The sequence below is a fragment of the Ruditapes philippinarum genome, unplaced genomic scaffold (assembly GCF_026571515.1).
Source record: "Ruditapes philippinarum isolate M1 unplaced genomic scaffold, ASM2657151v2 ctg12099_1_1_1_1, whole genome shotgun sequence".
Lineage (NCBI taxonomy): Eukaryota > Metazoa > Mollusca > Bivalvia > Venerida > Veneridae > Ruditapes > Ruditapes philippinarum.
This window is the reverse complement of record NW_026851760.1, coordinates 1-22,737: the sequence shown is the minus strand read 5'-3', so window position 1 is coordinate 22,737 and position 22,737 is coordinate 1. Positions and strand designations below refer to the sequence as shown.

The window sequence follows — 22,737 nt, the reverse complement described above, 5'->3', positions numbered from 1 at the left end:
GCATTATTTTATTGTTTTTCTTTGTACTGAGTATATACCATTTTCTCTATTTCTTATTCATTTTATGTTCGACTATTCGACTATTATGACCGCTTCAGAGTCGCCCTCTTTACTTGAACCACTCTAGAATTTTCTTTACTTGAACCACTCTAGAGCTCTCTTTACTTGAACCACTCTTTACTTGAACCACTTTAGAGCCCTCTTTACTTGAATCACTCAGTTGAGCCCTCTATACTTAAACCATTCTAGAGTTCTCTTTACTTGAACCATTCTAGAGTTCTCTTTACTTGAACTTCTCTACAGCCCTCTTTACTTGAACCAGTCTATTGCCCTCTTTACTTTAAACACTCTATAGCCCTCTTTACTTGAACCACTCTAGAGCCTTCCTTACTTGAACCAGTCTATAGCCCTCTTTTCTTGAACCAGTCTATTGCCCTCTTTACTTGAACCACTCTAGAGCCCTCTTTACTTTGAATCACTTTTGAGCCACCTTTACTTGAACCACTCTAGAGCCCTCTTTACTTGAACCACTCTAGAGCCCTCTTTACTTGAACCACTCTTTACTTGAACCACTTTAGAGCCCTCTTTACTTGAATCACTCAGTCTCTAGAGCCTTCTATACTTGAACCACTCTTGAGCCCTCTTTATTTGAACCACTCTAGAGCCCTCTTTACTTGAACCACTCTTGAACCACTCTAGAGCCCTCTTTACTTGAACCACTCTAGAGCCCTCTTTACTTAAACCACTTTATCGCCCTCTTTACTTGAACCACTCTAGAGCTTTCTTTACTTGAACCACTCTTTAGCCCTCTTTACTTGAACCAGTCTACGGTCCTCATTACTTGAACCAGTCTAGAATACTTCTTATTAGAACCACTCTCGTCTATTATTACATACCTATTTAAGCCACTTAATTAAATTAAAATTATACTATCTGTTTCCCAGAAATGTCAAGCAGTACTTGTCGGTCATGTGACGCCTACGGAAGTTCACGACCTCCAAATTCCAGCTTCAAACACAGAGACGGATGCCGGGAGTATAACTGTCAGTGCGAATGTAACGGTTCATGGTCTTGTCCTTCAGAAATGATTAAAGATATCTGTAGGACGGACACAGAGTGCCGAACCTGCTGGGCTGGCAATGCGGTAATTAAAAGTTTTACCTTTCTTTGCATATTTTACATTTTACCCAGATATGTCAATAATTTCGTAATGTTGACTAAATTTAGTGCATCGCATTACAATAATGAATAATCAAATACATGCATTGGTTTTGGTTTAGATAACATTTACATAGATCGGATATTTTCAACCTTCTCCGGAATACTATGAATAATGGTCGAGGTAATCCGATTGTCTTTGCATGGTCCTTCCATAGTAAACTATTGAACACTTTCTGAAATTTACAGAAATATTCACAAGCTCCGAAATGCAAGACAAAGTTATCGATATACGAACATAGTAACAATCACTTCATTGGGAAGGTTCTAAGCCTTTTGAGTTTAGAGAAAACTGCTAATTAGGGAAGTAGAAAAGCTGTTATTAGTTAAGAGTTTCTGCGACAACTGCATGCTTTTAAAGGAATTTTCTATTGGCAAGAGGTCCTTAAATAGGAAAAAAACTGTATCAATATATATGGATTACAAGGCACACATTATTTTAACTTTTAAGATTCATGACTCTGGTACATTTTGACAAGGCGCCATAAGTTAAATTATTTGTTGTTTCTTTTCCAGGAACGCGATACTAACCGTCCCTTCACGTTTACAGAAGACTGTTATAAATATAGTTGCTTCTGCGCATGTGACGGAAGTTGGGATTGTCCAAAGAATAAAACCATAGATGTTTGTAACACTGATCCAGATACAGGTATGTCAATGTTTGACCTACACTGTTTATTTTCCTTATATGATAATGTATGATTTATAAGATAAGAGTATAGGGTTCCTACATGAGTATCTTTTTGTTAGTTTGTTTTATTTATTGGGTTTTACGTCACACCGACACATTATAGGTTAAATGGCAACGCTCCAGCTTGACTGGTGGATGAAGAACTCAGGTGCCCTTCCGTGCAAAATTTCAGGTACGAATGAGCACCTGAGTAGAACCACCTACGTTTCGTAAGCCAGCTGGATAGCTTCATTACATGAAAGAATCCAAGCACCTGTCAGGATTCGAACCCTCAGCGGTGAGGAGCAAGTAAATTGAAGTCAACTACCAAATCGACTCGGCCACGGACGCCCCATATGAGTATAATGGTGCGTAAATTGTATTTGACTAAAATAAATAATTCTGATGAGGCGCCAAAATCGCAGGGTAAGTAAAATCCACGAGCGGCAAATCCAAGGTATATATTAAGATACTCTTAGGGTGTCCTATTATTATATATTTCCTCTAGAACACAACGTATGATGTGAGCAACGCAACATCGTTTCAGACTACACTCGTAAACACTAGTAAACAATGCTATAATACGGAATCCTGTTAGTTCCATTTTAATTGTCATGTGTCGCTCCTTTGGGTCAACAGATGTTGAAAAAGAATACGAATATTGTTTCTTGCCTTACCACGAGCAATAGAATATATGCGACATTTGTTGTGGCCTTGCACTGATTCCGTAGATTTTTTCATTTTCTTTAAAATAGATGAACATATATTTTTAAGTTTTAAAACGATAAATTTATTTTTAGGATGCTACTATTGTTCTGTTGGGGACGGAAGGCATAAAGGTGGCACGCGCTTCAAGCACGTGAATGGATGCATCGAATACGAATGCACGTGCAGCTGTGATGGAAGCTGGAACTGTCCTGGAGAACTTGCTAAGGATAAGTGTCGCACGAACCCAAAGACCGGATGTTACTATTGTGAAGTTAACGGTGACCGTTACGAGGGCAACACGTACTTTAAATACACAAACGGATGTATTGAATACAACTGTGCTTGTAATTGTGACGGGAGTTGGAATTGCCCTGGTGAAAGAGCACGTGACTTATGCAGACAAAATTCCACTTCAGGTTGTTATTACTGTGAAATCGATAACTATTTATATCAAGGGAATTCTCAATTTGATTTGGTGCAGAACTGTTACAAGTATCCCGGATGTACATGCGCGTGCGACGGCGGATGGACATGCGCACACACCATAGGACAGTACGTCTGTGATGATCGAGGGAATGAACGCACTAGTTGTAACACATGTATCGTAGATGGAACAGAATATCGTGGTAACTCCATGTTTTCTCTCGATAGGGAATGCGTGAAATATATCTGTAACTGCGATTGTAACGGAAGACTTCACTGTCCGTCCGGAAATGCACGGAGAACTTGTGAAAATGGCAACAGCGGTTACTTTGCTAGCATTCAAACAGGTGAAAGGACCGACCATGCACATACACGGTCTCCGAGGCAAGTTAGCGTTGATACAGGGTGCTCAAAGTGTTACATCTCTAACACAGAGGTGTATGATGCTGGGGACCAGTTCACGTTGGACAGTGACTGCAATAGGTTTCAATGTTACTGTAAGTGTGACGGATCGTACGACTGTCCTTCCCAGTACACAACTAACATCTGCAAGAGGACCGGTTCGGGATCATCTCGAGGGTCGTCATCAAGTAGTTCTTCCTCGAGTAGCGGAGGAGTATCCGGTGGCGGCGTATCAGGTGGCGGTCTTACGGCAACTTCATCAGGTTCCCGGGTAAAAGCTATCAGTAGGGGAACACTTGTGGGTACAAACGTGGATCAAGATCTTGGCGTGAATGTTTGTAGACAGTGCGAGTATCTTGGTGTGACATATGAAGGTTTGTTTCCTTAATATTACTTAACGCAAACATAAACCAGAATTACTTTAAAAGAAGTAGACATAATATTATACATACTTGCATGCATAGAAAAGTTAGTAAATAAATCAAGTAATTAAGTAAATCAATTGACCACCGTGGAATGATTAATATCAGTTTTGAAAAAATCCAAAAGGTTATGCATATGCTAAATATCTTAAATATTATTCCTCATATTCGTCTATATAAATTAAGCGACTCCTGGGCCGTGACGGAAGGGGCATGATTAGAAAATTAATATAGATTCGTGGAGGCACATAAGAAAATACAATATTCCAAATATCTAGGTTCTTGGAATTGTTGTTTCACACGATAACACCCAAATGCGTTTTCCTATAGAAATCTATATAAAGCATTTGACCCCGGAATTCGGCCAATATTGACCCAGGGGGAGGGGCAGGATGTATATCACTTTTATAGTGATCAATAAGACAATGCTACATGGCAAATATATAATCTATAGGCATTGTAGTCTCATAAAATAAAACTAAAATGTGTTTTTCACATACAAGACTATGTCAACTAAGTGACCATAGGGGCGCGAGAAATATTGTCTCAAGGGCCATGATTAATACCAGTCACTTTGTTGTCCACAAAGCGATGTTATATGCCAAATATCTAAGCTCTCGACAATGTAGTTTAAAACAGTCTCAGATGCACTTTTTCTATATAAATCTACAATGAATATAAAAAGTGAGCAGGGTCAACATTGAATCAGTGGGCATGGTTCATTTCATTTTGTAAATGCTAATATTACGCATGCTTTTAACGTATTTTAGCTCCAGACATCATATTTTAACACAAACTTAAACGTATTTTCTTATACAAGTCTATATATCAAGTGATCTCGGGTAGCCCAAACCTTTGGTCTGCATATCGTCTTATAATAAGTATAATTTTAGCCAAAATATTCTAATTTCTTTCATCGGTTTAAATGAGACAGATCGGACATGGAATTTTGAAATTTATACAAAATGGCTATTCCACGACTTTGCCAACAAATGGCCGGCCGGCCGGACGGACGACCAGGTATATATAGAAATACGCCGAAGTTTTTTTCGGTCGTATAAAAAGCAAAATATAGCCGCCATTTTATAACATAATAAGTCTAAAGATAGAAAATCACCACAAAGCCAATTTAGAACCAAAATGAGACAGATATGTTGTACTTGTATTCCAGGAAACAAGGCATTCACGTTCGAGAAAGGCTGCTTCCAGTATAATTGTTTCTGTGAATGTAGCGGAAGCTTCAATTGTCCGTCGGAGAGGTCGCAGTACATATGTGAAGGTCGGAAGGAATGTATTAGATGTGATCTCACAGACTATGACGGCAGTTTCAAGAAACCCAACACGAATTTCACGATCCGTCGAGGATGTGATCTGTTTGAAAACTGCAGGTATGTCATCGTTATTGATCAGAAATTATGGTTTTGCAGTAATCGTTACGTTCATTACTTTGTGTGTTTCATTTTTTGAGATATGTGATGAATTTTGCTGCATTTAGGTGAGTAAAATTTAGCAATTTGCCCCATATAATGTGGATTACAGCACAAACATTACAGAGTAACGTCCTTTGGGATCTAAAGATATTTTGGTTGTGGCTGAAAGGTTCTGTTAATGAGAGGTTATAATAAAAGGATTTTGGCAAGCATTGATATTGTTGTTTTGAGAGGTTATCGCTATACAGGCGGACAATATACACAGGTTACAACTTACATCGTCTTTCACAATTTCCTTTGTTGCACTGTTATATTGGAAAACATATTTGCAAATAAATAAATAAATAAATAAATAGATAAATAAATAAATAAATAAATTATTTATTAAAAAATAAATAAATATATAAATAAATAAATTAAATAAATAAATTATTTATTAAATAAATAAATAAATAAAAATAAATGAATGAATAAATAAATAAAAAATGAATGAATGAATAAATAAATAAATAGATAAATAAATAAATAAATAAATAAAAACATAATATAAATAAATAAATAATATAAAATAAAAAGATAAAAAAAAAAATAAATTGTTTGCTTTTAGTATCAGTATTATCAGTATTAGCTGTATGCGTTTCTTTGCAATTACGGATTTCAATCGTGTCACATTATTTACAATATGAGTTGTTTTATAAATTATAAAATATTGGGACTAGTCCTACTGTTGGCCTGTAAATTATTACAATTTATTGCTGCATATTAACTTAATATGTAGCCTGCGTAAACTGCTATAATAAATCGAACACATTTATAATTATAATAAAATAAAAAAAAAATAAAAGAAAAACAACATAATTTATGCAAATCACTAAAGATCCTGTAACACAATTTTTTCATGGTTTTATTTCATAAATATGATGCTCAAATTAACATTTGTCAATATTGTAAGTTCCAATAAGCATTATTTATAAAGATATTACCCAATTTAAGATTTCATGTAAATAAAGGGAGGTAATTATTATTTTCTATAAATTCTAAGTCAAATTTTCCATAAGAAATGAATGCATGTAATTTATCGATTAAATATAATGTGCACAAATATTTGCAGTACACATTTTACATATATAATTTTTTGCAAGTTTGGTATACATACAGTAACAATGATACAGGATCTTTAAACATTACATCGAAAGTACATGCAACTTTTTATATTTATTCTAAAAATAGTTTTGTGGGTGGTTTTCCCATAGGGAACTGCAATTTAACTTAAATTAATTCATTATACATGTATATTATAGTAAGTCATTTGTGGCATCAGACAACTGAAACTTAAATCAAGCTATTAGATGATGGTAATGTATTCGATGTCCTTAAAATACCCGCTCTAGCAACAACATTAAATCTTAGCACATATCAATACATGGTAAATTTAAGGATAAATCATACACCATTTTAATTTATTTGTGTTTTGATGGATTGAACCTGCTGGTACAGACCGGAATATCTAGCTCGAGGGTAACTGTTTACGGCGGTGTCGAGGCCCTGCCGAATTTCCGCTAAACAGTTACCCAAGAGCGAGATATTCTGGTCTGTTAAGACAGTCGGTGTTCTTTTTCTTGCATACATGTATAACATGTGTAATCATATTTCGAAAACTGTTATTTTCCTTTAGCATTTATTTCTTATAGTGGCTTATGAATTTACAATTTAAAACGACAAAACGTCATTCTAAGAACGCATTTTCATTCCTAAATAGCGCGCGGGAATGAAGTTATTTACAGCACGAGACTTGTCACGTGTGTGAAAGGAAGGTTTTCCTAGCACTGGTGTATACATTAGATAAACCTGTCTGATATGCAAAGAAATCATTTGATTTTTTTTTCTATTCAGGTGTAATTGCGACGGGGGATGGCAATGTGAGGACGGAGTTTACACATGTGATTTAAAAGCAGGTAGGTATCCATATATACATTATCCATGCACGTTACAAGTTACAGTTTACTAGTATTACGAACCATAAATAATGAAGAAACGAATATGTGACAATGATAATCTTGTTATCCCTTCGCGGAATTGCGATACATAGAGAATACCATGATAGTGTCTGATATCAGAAAATTATCAGGCAAGACTTTTAGGCGAAGTTTTATGTCATCAGACACTTGTTTGATATTCTATTTATCATGTTTCAATTCAATATGCCTTTCATTCTTTAAACTTCAAATGAAACAAAGCATGTCAAGAACCTGTCAAGAACCTCTCGATTTCACGCCGCGTGCAATACTATGCTAAGGGTCACATCGATAAGAAACAATCCCGTATATTATAAGAGAGACTTTAATGTTTATTGACTATCGGATTTAAAGTTTATTAGTTTAATATTTTCAAGCTTGTAAGAGGTAAACATATTCCATTCTGTTCATTCTATTTCAATATGTATTGATAATGTATCTAATAAAGAATAGGGTGACTGATTAAGTTAAATTTATCAGACATGCACTTAGTTAGCAGAAATCAAAGAAATGACATGATAAAATACCAATAATCTTAAACCGGTGAAAATGTTGCTCGATTTGCTAATAAGAATAAGAAGAGCTGATCATGTCATGGAATATCAAAGAATAATATTTAGGGAGTTAAACAGCTTGACATCATAGATATTGTTATGTAGTAGTCGCATCATCGTACTTTCTCACACGCAATATAATTATAAAAATAATAGTAATAATAAGAATTAGAAGAAGGAGAAGAAGAAGAATATTAATGATGATGAATGATGATGGTGCCAATGATATTGGCGTGTATTATATGGATGATAATAATAATACTAATTATAAAAGCAATGATAATGATGATGTTAAAAATAGAAATTCAAAATTATGAACAAAAAATAATTCATCCTAACAAGTTTAATATCAATAATCAGGATGTGAAGTAGACGGTCTAAGGTACGCAGATGGCGCTGTGTTTGAACTAACACGAGGCTGTGATAAATATAAGGACTGCATGTGTCATGAAGATGGTAGATGGGATTGCGCGGGAAAAGATGTTGAAGATCTATGCGGCCAATGCCGCAAGTGTAAGATTGGGGACGATTACTACGAGGGAGACACGACCTTTACAGGTAATTTTGCTACGTTTTATAATCAGTTTAAAATTATAATAAAGATACTTCCCTTTTAGACATCGATTCCAATACAAATATATTTAACAGCGTTCAACGAAATCAGCAACAATTTACAAGGTTGATGAATGTTCACGTTATTGTCATCAGTTTCTAAAGGCCATAAACATATTTTATTAAATTATATGTCGTAGTTTTTTCTTGCCTCAAAAAATCTTTAAAGAACGATGCGCACTAATTAAAGTTCGGTGCCATTGAAATTAGTCAGATAGAAACAACAATATTTTGGCATTCTATCAAAAACACTGTTATATTGGTATAGTTTCACTTGTTATGGTTGTTTTTAACGTACAGGAATCTTTTGTCTAGCAAAAACATCCATCTGCACATTAAGTACTTTGATTTTCCGTAATGTGTTGCATGTTTTTCATGTTTGAACATTAATAAACATGAACGCGCTGATATATTTTTAATGCTGCATGCCTCCACTCTAGATGAGCCAAAATATTTCAGGAAAATGAACTTGCAGGAAATGGAAAGTAAAAACAACGCAGGGTTATTTTACATATTTGACCTAAATTTGGAAATTTTCGTAGATTTTCAGTGCCGTTTTCAATGTGTAAATCACTTTCCTTGTCCATTTGACTATATTTCACTTTTTAATACAATTAAAATCATGGCAAATAAACATGAATGTGGAGGCACGCTTCTTTAACAAAAGAGTTATATACATGTGTTAATGACGCTTAAATAATAAAACAAATGAATGACAACGTTATTTACCCTTATTTTATTATTCATAATAATAACTTAATTTAATGACCGTGGTTAAGTAAAATATCTAATTGAAACTTTCTTGTACTTCAACAGCAAATGTCAACTGTACGAGGTACACCCGATGTACGTGTAACTGTGACGGATCATATGAATGTAGGGGTGGTAGATACACTTGTGATTCACGCGGAGACCAAACGCCCGAATGTACTGACTGCATTTTCGACGGCAGAAGATATAGGTTGGTATTACACATTTGTGTTGTTTCTGAGTCTAGTTAAGAAAGCTAACGAAAACATGGGCCTCTCGGTGCGCCTCGTCATTTTGTCTTAATTGTCCTTGTGAAATGGTATACTTTTGTCGCAGCAAGCAGTGTAAATAAGAAAAATATAACTGTGCAAGATCGTGCTAGTCCTCCAGTATCTAAATGGTCTTTACATGATTTTATGAAAATTTATCAAGTTATTTTTTATCATAAATATATAATTTAAATACAACGCTTTTCGATTAATTATCTGTTAGCTGGATGCCTGTATAAAACCGTTTAGATGGTGTTGTTGGTAGTTTATCTTCAATATCACGGCGGTAACCCACTTTGAATTTAAAAGAGCATACTTCAGCAACATGTCCCTTTATAGTATATCTCCGCGGGAATATACAGAAATGCGAAACTGCTGTACCACCTTTTACATTTCTTATGAGAAACACCAGTTTCGCACCAATTTCAATGTTTTCTAATTCAGACAAGGCCAAAGTTTTGATCACACTTCCTCCAATCGCGGTTGTACAAGGTATAGAGGTTGTGAATGTCGATGTGGCGAGACTACGTGCAGAGAGGTAGATGAAACCTGTGGTGATTGTCGTTCTTGCAACCTAGACGGGAAAGAACATCCAGGCGGATCTATATTCAGTTATACTCAAGGTTGTTACGAATACAGTCGATGTGAATGTAATTGCAATGGTAAATGGGAATGTTTTGGTGACTCTGCAAAGGACATCTGTAACGCTTGCAGGAAGTGTAATGTTGACGGAACCATCTATGACCCTTACACCAAATTTAAACTGGACCGTAAATGTTGGAATTATCAATGTTTCTGTCTTTGTAATGGCACAGTGGTTTGTCCCAGCGAAACAGTGGTTAACACCTGTAACGAGCCGGATCCCTGTCTGACATGTGAAGTTGAAGGTCGCCAGGTGCGTGGCAATAGCCACTTTAATTTCAAGCTCAGTGGAATGGACATGTATTGCCGATGTAATTGTGATGGAAGTTACGTATGTGTAGCCGAGTGGATGTACATAAAAGAGGATGTTTCTATTTCCGGTTCAGGAATAGGGAGCGGCTTAGAACGCTGTTCCAGATGTCTAATTGATGGGCGTTCTTATAAGGGGGATAGTAAATTCTCAATCGCACGTAACGGATTTACTTTAGATTGTGACTGTTTTTGTAATGGTGGGTACTATTGTATAGGAAAAACAAGTTTTGAGTACAAAGGATGTCGCCAATGTTCTGCATACGGTAAGTCTTTTCCTGGAGACTCAAGTTTTCCTTTGGTATACAATGGCCTTAAACTTTCCTGTGAGTGTGAATGTGACGGCAGTTATATATGCTACGGAGCTGAGCGTCAGGTTATCATTTCTTGTACAGGGGGATCAGGATGTCTGCCAAGAAACTGCGGACAGTGTATAGTAGACGGCGTGCGGTTCAATGGGCTCGATCAGTTTGGCACTTTATATAGGGAACAAAATCTGCGATGCGATTGTGGCTGTGATGGGTCTTACTATTGCGAAGGTTCTGGCGGACTTATCATATCATGTGTGGGAGGAAAATGTGTAGAATTAGGTTGCAGTTCATGTGAAGTATTTGGCGATAGAATAAATGGAGGATCCGCATTCGACCTCCACTATAAAGGATTAAAACTAGGTTGCCAGTGCGAATGCGGAGGAAATTATCAGTGCTATGGCAGCAACAGGGAAATAATCGTCCAATGTATTGACGGAAACGGATGTTTGACCGGAAGCTGTCGTTCATGCGTTGTAAACAATAGACGCTATAATGGAAAGTCTACATTTAGATATGATTACAATGGTATCGACATGCTGTGCACTTGTGCTTGTGATGGAAGCTACTTTTGTGAGGGCGTTACAGAGATAATACAGATCTCGTGTATAAATGGACAATGCACACGACTTGGATGCGCATCATGTAACATATTTGGTCTATCATATGACGGTGATTCAACGTTTGATATTATTCATTCTGGCCTTAAATTAAACTGTAAATGCTCTTGTGACAGCGGGTATGTCTGTTACGGTGGATCGTCAACAGCTGTAGTCACATGTATTGGTGGACGTGGACGCGGTTGTTTGCCATCAACATGCAGTCCTTGTTTAGTAAACAATAGGGAATACGCTGGTAGATCTACTTTCCGTTCATCTTATAAAGGTATCGATATTATGTGCACGTGCGGATGCGACGGTTCAAGTTACTGTGTAGGCATAACAACAAGTATTGAAGTAACATGCACAGGAAATAAATGCACGCGGATTGGTTGCAAAGAATGTAGTATATTTGGAAGAGAGTATATTGGTGGATCACAGTTTGATATGATATATCAAGGAAAGCCCGTCACGTGTGAGTGTGATTGTGATGGAGGATACATTTGTAAGGGATCTACCGGAATCACTATCATAACATGCATAAATGGTTTTGGATCAGGTTGTCTGATATCCAGATGTAGCCAATGTGAAGTAGAGGGACGTCGATATGAAGGCAATTCAAAATTTCAGATATTATACCAAGGCATTGACATGGAATGTACCTGTTCGTGTGATTCGTCTTATTACTGCCAAGGAATCAGAGAAGAAATATATCTTTCCTGTTATGGTGGTAAATGCTCAAAGCCAATCGGGTGTAGGCAGTGTAGTATATTCGGACAGAATTATGACGGTGTATCTCAATTTGACCTTGTCTATGCTGGTATGCTATTGAATTGTCAGTGTGCATGCGACGGAAGTTACTTTTGTATTGGAGAAGAAAACACAAAAATAATACAGTGCAGAGACGGACGTGGAAATTGTTTGGATAGAACTTGTCTACCTTGCCAAATGGGTGGACAGACTCTCTTGCCAAGATCCACAGGTCGTGTGCAATATGATGGTTTTGATCTCAATTGCATGTGTGGCTGTGATGGATCCGTATATTGTACTGGTATAGGTTCTAAGATTATAATTACCTGCATTGGCGGCATCTGTACACCGTCAGGATGTACAACATGTCGAGTATTTGGGAAAGAGTATAGAGCGTTATCGTCTTTTAACACTATTTATTCTGGATACAATCTGGACTGCCGATGTGACTGCTCTGGTGGGTACTTTTGTGAAGGTGAAATAAATCTGGATTGTAGAGACACCACACGGCAAGACTGTTTAATTGGAACATGTCAAAGTTGTTTACTTGACGGGAGACAACACAGAGGTAATTCTGTTTTTAAACATGTTTACAACGGTATCGACGTTTCTTGCACGTGTGGTTGTGATGGAAGCGTTTTTTGTCAGGGAGTAACAGAGGTAATTGAATTACGTTGCGTTTCTGGACAGTGCACTCCGCTGGGATGTAGAAGCTGTCGGATATTTGAAAAGGATTACAAACCATTGTCTTCTTTTGATATCATTTATCAAGGTGTTAAATTGGATTGTAACTGTGCATGTGATTCTAGTTATTTTTGTATAGGTTCTACAGGAGAAAGGGTTATTGAATGCCTGCCCGGAAGAAATTGTCTTACGGATCCATGTAGAAAGTGTGTTGTAAATGGCAGACAATACGATGCATATTCTACGTTTCCACATAAATATAGGAACATCGATATGCAGTGTAGGTGTGGATGTGATGGCACATCATATTGTGAAGGAACTGAAATTGTGATTTTCGTCTCTTGCATCGGGGACACTTGCTCACAGATTGGATGCAAAAGTTGTAATATATTTGGGAATAAATATGAAGGAGATACATCCTTTGATATTGTATATAAGGGTGTAAAGCTAGATTGTACATGTGATTGTGATACGTCATACAGATGCATCGGCAAATCACCAGAAGATAATCTTATCTGTCCTGCTGGCCAGTCATGTGTGACACCAAAGTGTAAGAAATGTCGTGTGAACAACACGAGATACATGGGTGGACAAACCTTCCAGATTGACTACGAAGGTGTACGATTAAATTGCATTTGTGGATGTGATGGCAGTTATTACTGTAGAGGGATATCTATTGATATAGAATATTCATGCTTTAGGCGTGGTGGTTGTAAGCAGATTGGTGGATGTCGCTCATGTAATATATTTGGTATTGATTACCCGGGAGGAGCAACCACAGAGTTTGTATATCAGGGATATTTCATGAAATGTCAGTGCAATTGTGATTCAGGATACAAATGTCTAGGAACAAAGGGTGAAATCATTATTGAATGTGCGCCTGGTCGAGATTGTGTGGACAAGACTTGTGGTACATGCCGAATTGACGGACGTGAACTTGCTGGAAATTCTGAGTTTGATTACTTATACAATGGTAAAGATATGCGCTGTACATGTGGTTGCGATGGAAGTTATTATTGTAGGTGCAAAGATGATAATACAGAAATATCGTGCAACAGGCGTGGATCTTGTACATGGGTTGGATGTAACACGTGTATGTCTGACGGTATACAGCGCCAGGCGTACGAAGAATTCGAAAAATACTACGACAATATTCGAATGAATTGTTTATGTTCCTGTGACGGTAGTTATCGTTGTCAAGGTGTTGATAGAAGGATTGTAATTATTTGCTCAGGTGATGCCTGCAACTTGGAAGGATGCCGGACATGCTTACATGACGGACGAGAATACCAGCAAAATGACGAGTTTGAAATACAACGTGGGAGTGAAAGAAAACGTTGCACATGCAAATGTGATGGAACCACAGACTGCACAACAGTTGTTCAACCAACTTGTCTTTCTTGCAATATTGACGGTGTAACATACAAAGGTCACTCGAGACAAAGGGTTTACAGAGATTCTGTCTCCTATATTTGCGACTGCTATTGCAACGGTACATCAAACTGCTATCTCGAAAGAAGACCTTCCTGTAAAGAATGCGTAATCGGTGGACAGAGATATGACGGAAGAACTCAATTTGAAACTGTACTCGAGGGATCACGTATGCAGTGTACTTGTGATTGTAGTGGGAGTTTTGTATGCAAAAGCGATTACAAAACTTGTTCATCCTCGTCTGGTTGTGTTGATGTTTGCACTGATTGTGTGATAGACGGAAAGACTTACGACGGAAATACCGATTTTCAAGCAGATGTTTTTGGATCAAGAATGCAGTGTAGCTGTGATTGTCGTGGAGGATTCACCTGTCGTGGAAACGGGCGGACTTGCACCGTTTCAGGCTGCGTTGATAATTGTAGACGGTGTAACATTGACGGTCAAAGCTTCAAAGGAAATACAAACTTTGATGCAGATGTTTTCGGCTTAAGAATGAAATGTGACTGTGACTGTACCGGAAGTTTTACATGTCGCAGTGATTATCGGACTTGTACAAGTTCCGGTTGCGTAGATAACTGCAGACGGTGCAACATTGACGGGCAAAGCTTCCAAGGAAATACAAACTTTAATGCAAATGTGTTTGGTTTAAGAATGGAATGCAATTGTGACTGTACCGGAAGTTTTACATGTCGCAGTGATTACCGAACTTGCACAAGTTCTGGATGCGTAGATAATTGTAGACGCTGTAACATCGATGGACGTAGTTTTGAAGGAAATACAAATTTTCAGGCTGACGTTTTTGGCCTTCGAATGGATTGTAATTGTGACTGTACCGGAAGTTTCACCTGCCGTAGTGACACTCGAACATGTACAAGTTCCGGTTGCGTAGATAATTGTAGACAGTGTAACATTGATGGACAGACTTTCAAGGGAAATACCAATTTCAAGGCCAATGTTTTTGGTTTACGAATGGACTGTAGTTGTGACTGTACGGGAAGTTTCAGTTGCCGTAGTGAGACTCGAACATGTACAAGTTCCGGTTGTGTAGATAATTGCAGACGGTGTAACATTGATGGACAGACTTTCAAGGGAAATACCAATTTCAAGGCCAATGTTTTTGGTTTACGAATGGACTGTAGTTGTGACTGTACCGGAAGTTTCAGTTGCCGTAGTGAGACTCGCACGTGCACAAGTTCCGGTTGTGTTGATAATTGTAAACAATGTTTGATTGATGGCCAAAGATTTCAAAATGAAAGAGGCTTTGTTGCAAATGTGTTTGGAGACCGTATGCAATGTAGTTGCGATTGTTCGGGAAGTTTCACATGTAGCAGCAGCCGACAAACTTGTACTTCCGCTTATGGTTGCAAATCTTCATGCCAGTCATGTACAGTAAACGGACGGCGTCGTGATGGAGATTCAGAATTTGAGGACATACTTCAAGGAATTCGTATGAAGTGTTCATGCGACTGTGCAGGCAGTTGGGTTTGCCGAGGCGGAACATATACCTGTAATAGTTTCGGATGTAAAAGTAGCTGCGAAGGTTGTGAAATTGAAGGGAAACGTTATGATGGTAATACAAGATTTGAAATTTTCCACCAAGCTTACGGAATAACGATGACATGCGAATGTCAATGCGGAGGGTCGTACACATGCAAAGGCACGAAGGAGATTGAATCTTGTGTTGGGTCCGGATGTAATGACGATGGTTGTAATGATTGTGTGATAAACCGCATTAAATATAAAGGGAATACACAATTTGAAGCTATGATTGACGGATTACGAATGCAATGTACTTGCTCATGTAGTGGAGGCTATCGTTGTACTGGAACTAGGACAGAGAAAGAATGCTACGGTCCAGGCTGTACCGACAATGCATGTTTGAACTGTGTAATAAGGGGACGAACATATGCAGGAAATACTCAATTTGACATTGACGGTGATGATGGAGTCAGACTGAGGTGTATGTGTGACTGTGACGGGCGGTACACATGCAAAGGTGAAAAGTCTACAACAGTTTGTGTTGGCGCAGGTTGTGAAGGTAATCCACAATGTAATTCGTGTATTTATGAGGGGAGAGAATATGCAGGTCGAAGTGTATTTAAGACTGTTAAAAATGGAGTGAACATGGACTGCACGTGTGCGTGCACGGGAGAAGTGCGATGTGAAGGTAAGCGGATCATAGAATGTGAAGGACCAGATTGTTTCACAGGATGTAGAAGATGTGTTATTGACCAAGTCCCTTATACTGGCAATACGAGATTTACTATAAGAAAAGGTAATGTTGATTACTCGTGTGTTTGTTATTGTGATGGATCTTACAGTTGTAAGGGTTCAACAGGTTTCGAAACTTCTTGCGTTGGCGAGAGTTGCGCAGCCGACCAGTGTAGGAATTGCATGCTGTTTGACAAGGAATACCAGCTTGATGCAAGGTTTAGACTTCAGAAAAATGGCCTTATAATGAACTGTGTGTGTGAATGTGATGGCGCGTATAGATGTTTCAGTATATCTGGCACATGTTTTGGTGAGGACTGTGACGTGTACGGATGCAAATCATGTTCAGCTGAAGGTAAGGCCTTTGGCGCCAACACGCAGTTTGAACTGTCAACCGGACTTATATGTACCTGTCAGTGTAATGGCGAGTATACTTGCAGGTCAAAGTCACTTCAGATTGACTGTATCGGAGCAGACTGTGGTGTAGGGAGCGGCTGTCGGAAGTGCAGTATTGATGGTGACATTTATACAGGAAACAAACGGTTCCAAATACGTAAATATGGTTTGCTTATGCATTGTGCGTGTAATTGTGACTCATCATACACGTGTCGTGGATACCAAATTATTTCTGACGGTGAGAGCTCCGTCGGATCGGGTTGTAATGCTTGTGAAATAAATGGTCGACGCTATAACGGAAACACACGATTTCAGGTAATGATTAACGGGGAACGCAGCGTTTGTTCATGTGACTGTGACGGAACGTACACTTGTCAGGATTCTGAAAGAGAATGTCGTGAATGTGTCATCGGTTCACAAAAATACGCAAGCAATACAGATTTTTCATTGATTCAAAATGGTCAGAGTATACGATGTCGCTGTGATTGTGGCGGTAATTTTATATGTGAAGGTAAAGGAGGCGGGGCTTGCAGTGGAAACGAATGCGGGTCAGAAAGATGTAATGTTTGCACAATATTTGGTGTCAGGTACAGGGGTAACTCTAGGTTTTCTACTGAAGTAAATGGCATGAATATGTTATGTGAGTGTCTGTGCACTGGAGAATATTCATGTCGAGGTTATAGACAAATTACCAATGTTATATTACCAGCAAAGAAAGAAAAAATTTGCGAATCTTGCTACGTTGCTGGAACTGAACATCCGGGCAATTCGAGATTCAAGATTCAAAGAGGGTGCTTCCAGATAGAATGTGTTTGTGGTTGTAATGGAATGTGGGAATGTCCGGACCAAATACCGACCTACACATGCCCCGGTGGAAGATTTGATTTTGATTCAAATGTTGTGACCAAACAGCGCTATAGCATTGCTGGTACTCATGTGTATACTAAAGGAACTACCAGTACAGATTCGAAACAGTCTGTTATTTATACAGGGGAGGAAACATCATCGGTTGTGTTTGGTGATGGTGTATCATGTCAGTCGTGCTTTATAAACGAACGGGAGTACGACGGAAATACTGAATTTGTATTACAAGATGGCTGCCTTCGGTGGACATGCGCATGCGACTGTTCAGGCGGATGGAACTGTTCCGCAGTCACAGGAAGTCAGTGTGATGGACCGCTTTCTCCTTTTGAACATAAACAATGTAAGGTTTGTGAAGCATATGGAAAACGATATCCTCCAAATAAAGAATTTCAAGCTGAGGACGAATGTTACAGATATACGTGCACGTGCAATTGCGATGGTTCATGGGAATGTCCGAGGGAATTAACAGTACAAACTTGCAGCGATACCTCGTCTGTGTATGACCCAGAAAAGGGCACGTGTCGACAGTGTATAATAGGTCCCAATAAGTATAACTATGGTGACACATTTGACCTTATTGATAACTGTATTAATTATAAATGTTTGTGTCAATGTGATGGACAGTACAAATGTCCTGCTTCAACTGGAGTTCGAGTATGTCGAACAGGATCAGGCACTCCAGGTCGACAAGTAACAACAGGATCTAACACAGTTGCCCAAACAGGTCGAACAGTTGTTGCAATCCGACCGTCTGGATATGGAACTAGAGGAACATATTCCAGCACAACGGGAACAAAATATTCAAGTAGCCATTCCGGGACACAGACCGGACAAACTAACGAAAACATGTATAGAATACAGACAAGTGAATATCAATCACAAGGTAATGTCAAAATATAAGTTTAATTCCATTATTCCGACATGTTTAAATATAGGTTGACAGTCTACCAATTATATTAGTAACCGGTATACGTTAACAAGGCAAAATTAAACCATTTAATCAAGACATTACCTAAATCAGATAAGGGTTACAATGTAAGCATTTTGTATTTCTTAAAATTTAAGTTTTTTTTAGAAACCAATCAATGGTAAGCAACTCAATACGCGTTCCAAATTCATTTGTTTTTATATACAATGTATAATACCAAGTATATTTTGTTGAATGTTGAAGGGACTTTATATGACGGGATTAAAAAATATATTTTTCGAGATTAATGTTCAATTTGATTTAGGTCTAGACCAAACATGTGTGTTAAAGCTACATGCCTCCAAATAGGTCAAAATATTTCAATAAAATCAAACTTGAGTTAAATGTACTAAGATGTGAGGAAAAGTAAATAGTTACAAGATTCAAGTAATATTTTATATATAATGTGCGATTCATGACTGATTTTTCAGTATTAACAACCATATTCCTACTGCGTTACTTACACAGTAAATGCTATTTATGCATTTTTGACCTTTTGGTAATTTACGTGGTTTGTACGTGTCATTGATAATGTGTAAATTCATGGTAACTTCACAATATTACACATTCAAATACATTTTTAAAATTTTCATGAAAGTTAGCATGAATCTGGAGGCATGCTGCTTTAAAATATTTAGATAATCTGCTGTTTTTCCGGAATAAACATTGTACTTGTAAAACAATGACCCAAATAAAAAAAATGTTGCTTTGAGACCAGAGATAGCACATAATCACATTTTCCAATTTATTTCTGAATAATTATTCTCATTACCTCTTGTATATTTTTTTCTGTTTCAAAAGTTCCAGCTGTTCTATGTAAGAAATTCAAATTTACTGTTTTTATGCTTTTGGACACCGGTGGAGTTTCTTATAAAATAGAGAAAATAAGAATCCCTAAAGAAAGCCCGACACGGCAAAATTAAAAATGTTGCAGGCTCGGTTTGATTGAGCCTGTTCATGGACGGTACTGTCAAGTGCAAACTACTGTCCACGCCCCCTAGCACCGGCTTAAGCAGAATTCGACATTTAACATGAACTGGTACAATTTGGAATTTAGAAACATCCGCAGATGTGTTGTATAAGTCGACACCTCCATAGTAAATATGTGTTAAAGTTTAAAATCATTGTGTTTTGCATTTATTTAAGTTCATTTTTATATTTTTAAGATAATTCAGGAAGTTTGGCGTCCATATTAAGCGGAAGTCAGTGCAGGGATTGTATTTTTGATGGAGAGGTAAGAACTACACTCATATCTTTTATCTGAATTTCCCATGGAAATAATTCGTTTAACCGGGCATTGTTAGTTATCAGTGTACTAAAAAGTACAACTGTACTAATGAAAGAAGGCGATCATCAGATAATTTATGAAAATAATTCGATAGTGTTTTACTTTGCAAAACTTTTAAGGGGTAAATCGGTCCGAACGAATACGTTCAATAAGTTTCTTGATTGTATAATATGGCCGGTAACTATGTTATGTTACTTTTATTACTGATAAAGCAGTTAACTGCAGCGGACATATTCTTGAGAGATACAGGATTTGTACGATACGAGCTTGAAACAAATATCACAAGTGCTGTAGTTTTGTTCTCGTAGACCTCTCACGTATTTGCTATTATACTGAAACATTATTCAAGAAATTGTTTATTTTATATAGATTTGAAAGATGTATTTTTTCTGATGTACTAAAATAGTATCGAACTATCAGAAGTTACTGAATATTCCGTTGCCTCGAGTCAATAATTGTTAACAAATGTATTTATTTACGCCAGACAGTGGCAGATGGGCGTGAGTTCACTTACCTCAGATTAATGAATATTCAGATGCCTTAGGTTAATAATGCCAAATAGTTTTCTTTTGTCCTTCAGGCAGTGAAAGATGGGTGTGATTTCACATACCTAAGGACAAATAATATTCAAATGTCTGAAAGGCGGGAGTGAGGTCACATACCTAAGGACAAATAATATTCAAATGTCTAATGCCATTAATGCCAAAAAGTTTTCTTTTGTCCTTCAGGCAGTGAAAGATGGGCGTGACTTCACATTCCTAAGGACAAATAATATTCAGATATCTAATGCCTATATTAACAAACTGTTTTCTTTTGTCCTTACAAATAATATTTAGATGCCTTTGTTCAAAAATGCCAAACTGTTTTCTTTTGTCTTTCAGGCAGTGAAAGGAGGGCGTGACTTCACATATCGTTCAGGATGTATAGAACACTTGTGCGACTGTTACTGCAATGGTACCCATTATTGCGACCCGACTAAAGAGATTGATTTCTGCAAGCTAGATAGGGCCAGGGCCAAAAATACACAACCTAAAGGTAACGTTCATGTATTTTAATGTCAATTATTCTGCAATTTGCAACTAAAGCGTTTTAAAACTGTTTGTCATTGGGTTTAAAACTTTTTTGTAAATTAACTTTTATAGGATGAGCTTAAATTTAAAGCAAATTGTATTTTAACTTTAAATGTTCAATGACGTTTATATCAAAGGAAAAGGTAAATTGTCATTGGATTTAAATGGCCTAGGAGTAAACGGTTTCTTATGCTGTAGATCAAAGATTATTTATTTTATTTTTACCCTCTAGCTATTAAGACGATTCAAAAGCTTGGAAAAATATAATTTTGAATAATAATTCAAACCTTTAGTTGATCGTTCTTTAGGGGTTGAGGTTTTTTTTTATTATTTGATGTTAAGTCATACACACACTTAGGCAGACCTCAGGTTCCCCTCTGTGTATTAGTTCATGCACGAGTTGGCACCAAAGTAAACCACGGCCCTTCCGTAAGCTTGCTGGATCGCTTCCTCAAATGAAAGAATCAACAGCGATGAGGGGCAAGCGATTTTAAGTCGACGACTTTAACCACCCCCCCCCGTCGCGGAGGTCAAATAACGTTTAAATGCTTAATCTTGACATATGCTTGTAGACATTTAGATCAGATAATCAATGTGAATTATACATATTTCTACGCCAAATAATCACATTCCTTTCGAGTGTTTTTTTCCCATGCCTTACAACTTTATATCATTTACGAGAGCATTGCTTAAATTGTATATATCATGATCTATATTTGAAGATATTCAACACTCTTATCTATTTATGACAGGTTGTGCAATAGGAAACCGTACATACACAACGGCACTATTTTCTTACGAAGCTAACTGTAAGAAGTACTACTGTCGCTGTTATGACGATGGAACTCACTATTGTTACCCCAACAAGACAAAGACAGTTTGTTAGGAGTTGAATGTTCTTTCCTGAGCAGAAGACAACCTGCAGACGACATTTCTATTTTCATAGCAGACGATATTTACATTATAGCATTTTATCTTGTTTATAACATCATTCGTTTTATATCAGCGTTTTTTTTTGTCTAATTAGTACTTGCTATGCCTTTGTCTGCAGGCGTGATTTTTTCTTTGATTTTAAGCATTTGTTAAAAATGCCAAATATGCCATACTTAAGGCACGATTGTTATCCAATTAAGACAAAAAAGGCATGAAAAATACGTGAATAGTTTTATAAAAGAATTCTTAATCAGGAAACTAACTGCAAACTATACAAAAATGTCATCAACGTTGTTATCATTGTATTCTATATTCAACTCTCAAATGTTTTAAATCTAACATTGTTATATTTGATGATGATGACGATGACGATGATAAATGTTATTAATATAATAATTATAATAATGATGATAATCAACCGGCTAAGACTTTTGTGACATTGCAAAATATAACTCTGCTCAATGTACCAACATATTTACTGTATTATCGTAAAGATGTTTTCTCACTTGTTTTCTTATTAATTTTTAGGTCATTTGGTTTCTCTTGAAAACGTTTTTTTTTGTTGGATTGGGGTGGGGGTGATAGTTTATTTCATTTGATAACTGGACTGTTCTTTATTGTGATGTGACGTGTACATAGTAGAACTATGTTACTTTATTTGGACAGAAAGTATTAAAAATTTGTTGTATATGCATCTTTAACTGTACTCCTATTGCTTGAATGTAACTAGTGTTGGAATTTTTATTACATATGAATAACGTTGAACTAACATATATTCATTATAATTGTAAACTATTTTTTAATAGTTTTAA

At 37.1% G+C, this 22,737-nt stretch overlaps 1 protein-coding gene across 1 annotated transcript; it reads left to right on the top strand.

The window, feature by feature from the left end:
* Positions 1-944: 944 nt before the first annotated feature.
* On the top strand, positions 945-22,639 carry LOC132739006 (uncharacterized; the record flags this gene model as incomplete). Its single annotated transcript, XM_060726647.1, is given in 11 exon segments — positions 945-1,144; positions 1,735-1,867; positions 2,689-3,795; positions 5,015-5,231; positions 7,167-7,228; positions 8,203-8,400; positions 9,271-9,415; positions 9,918-18,550; positions 19,801-19,868; positions 20,804-20,957; positions 21,745-22,639. Coding segments are annotated over 11 exon segments (11,051 nt in total), but the record flags the coding sequence as incomplete, so codon positions are not given.
* Between the last annotated feature and the right edge of the window lie 98 nt (positions 22,640-22,737).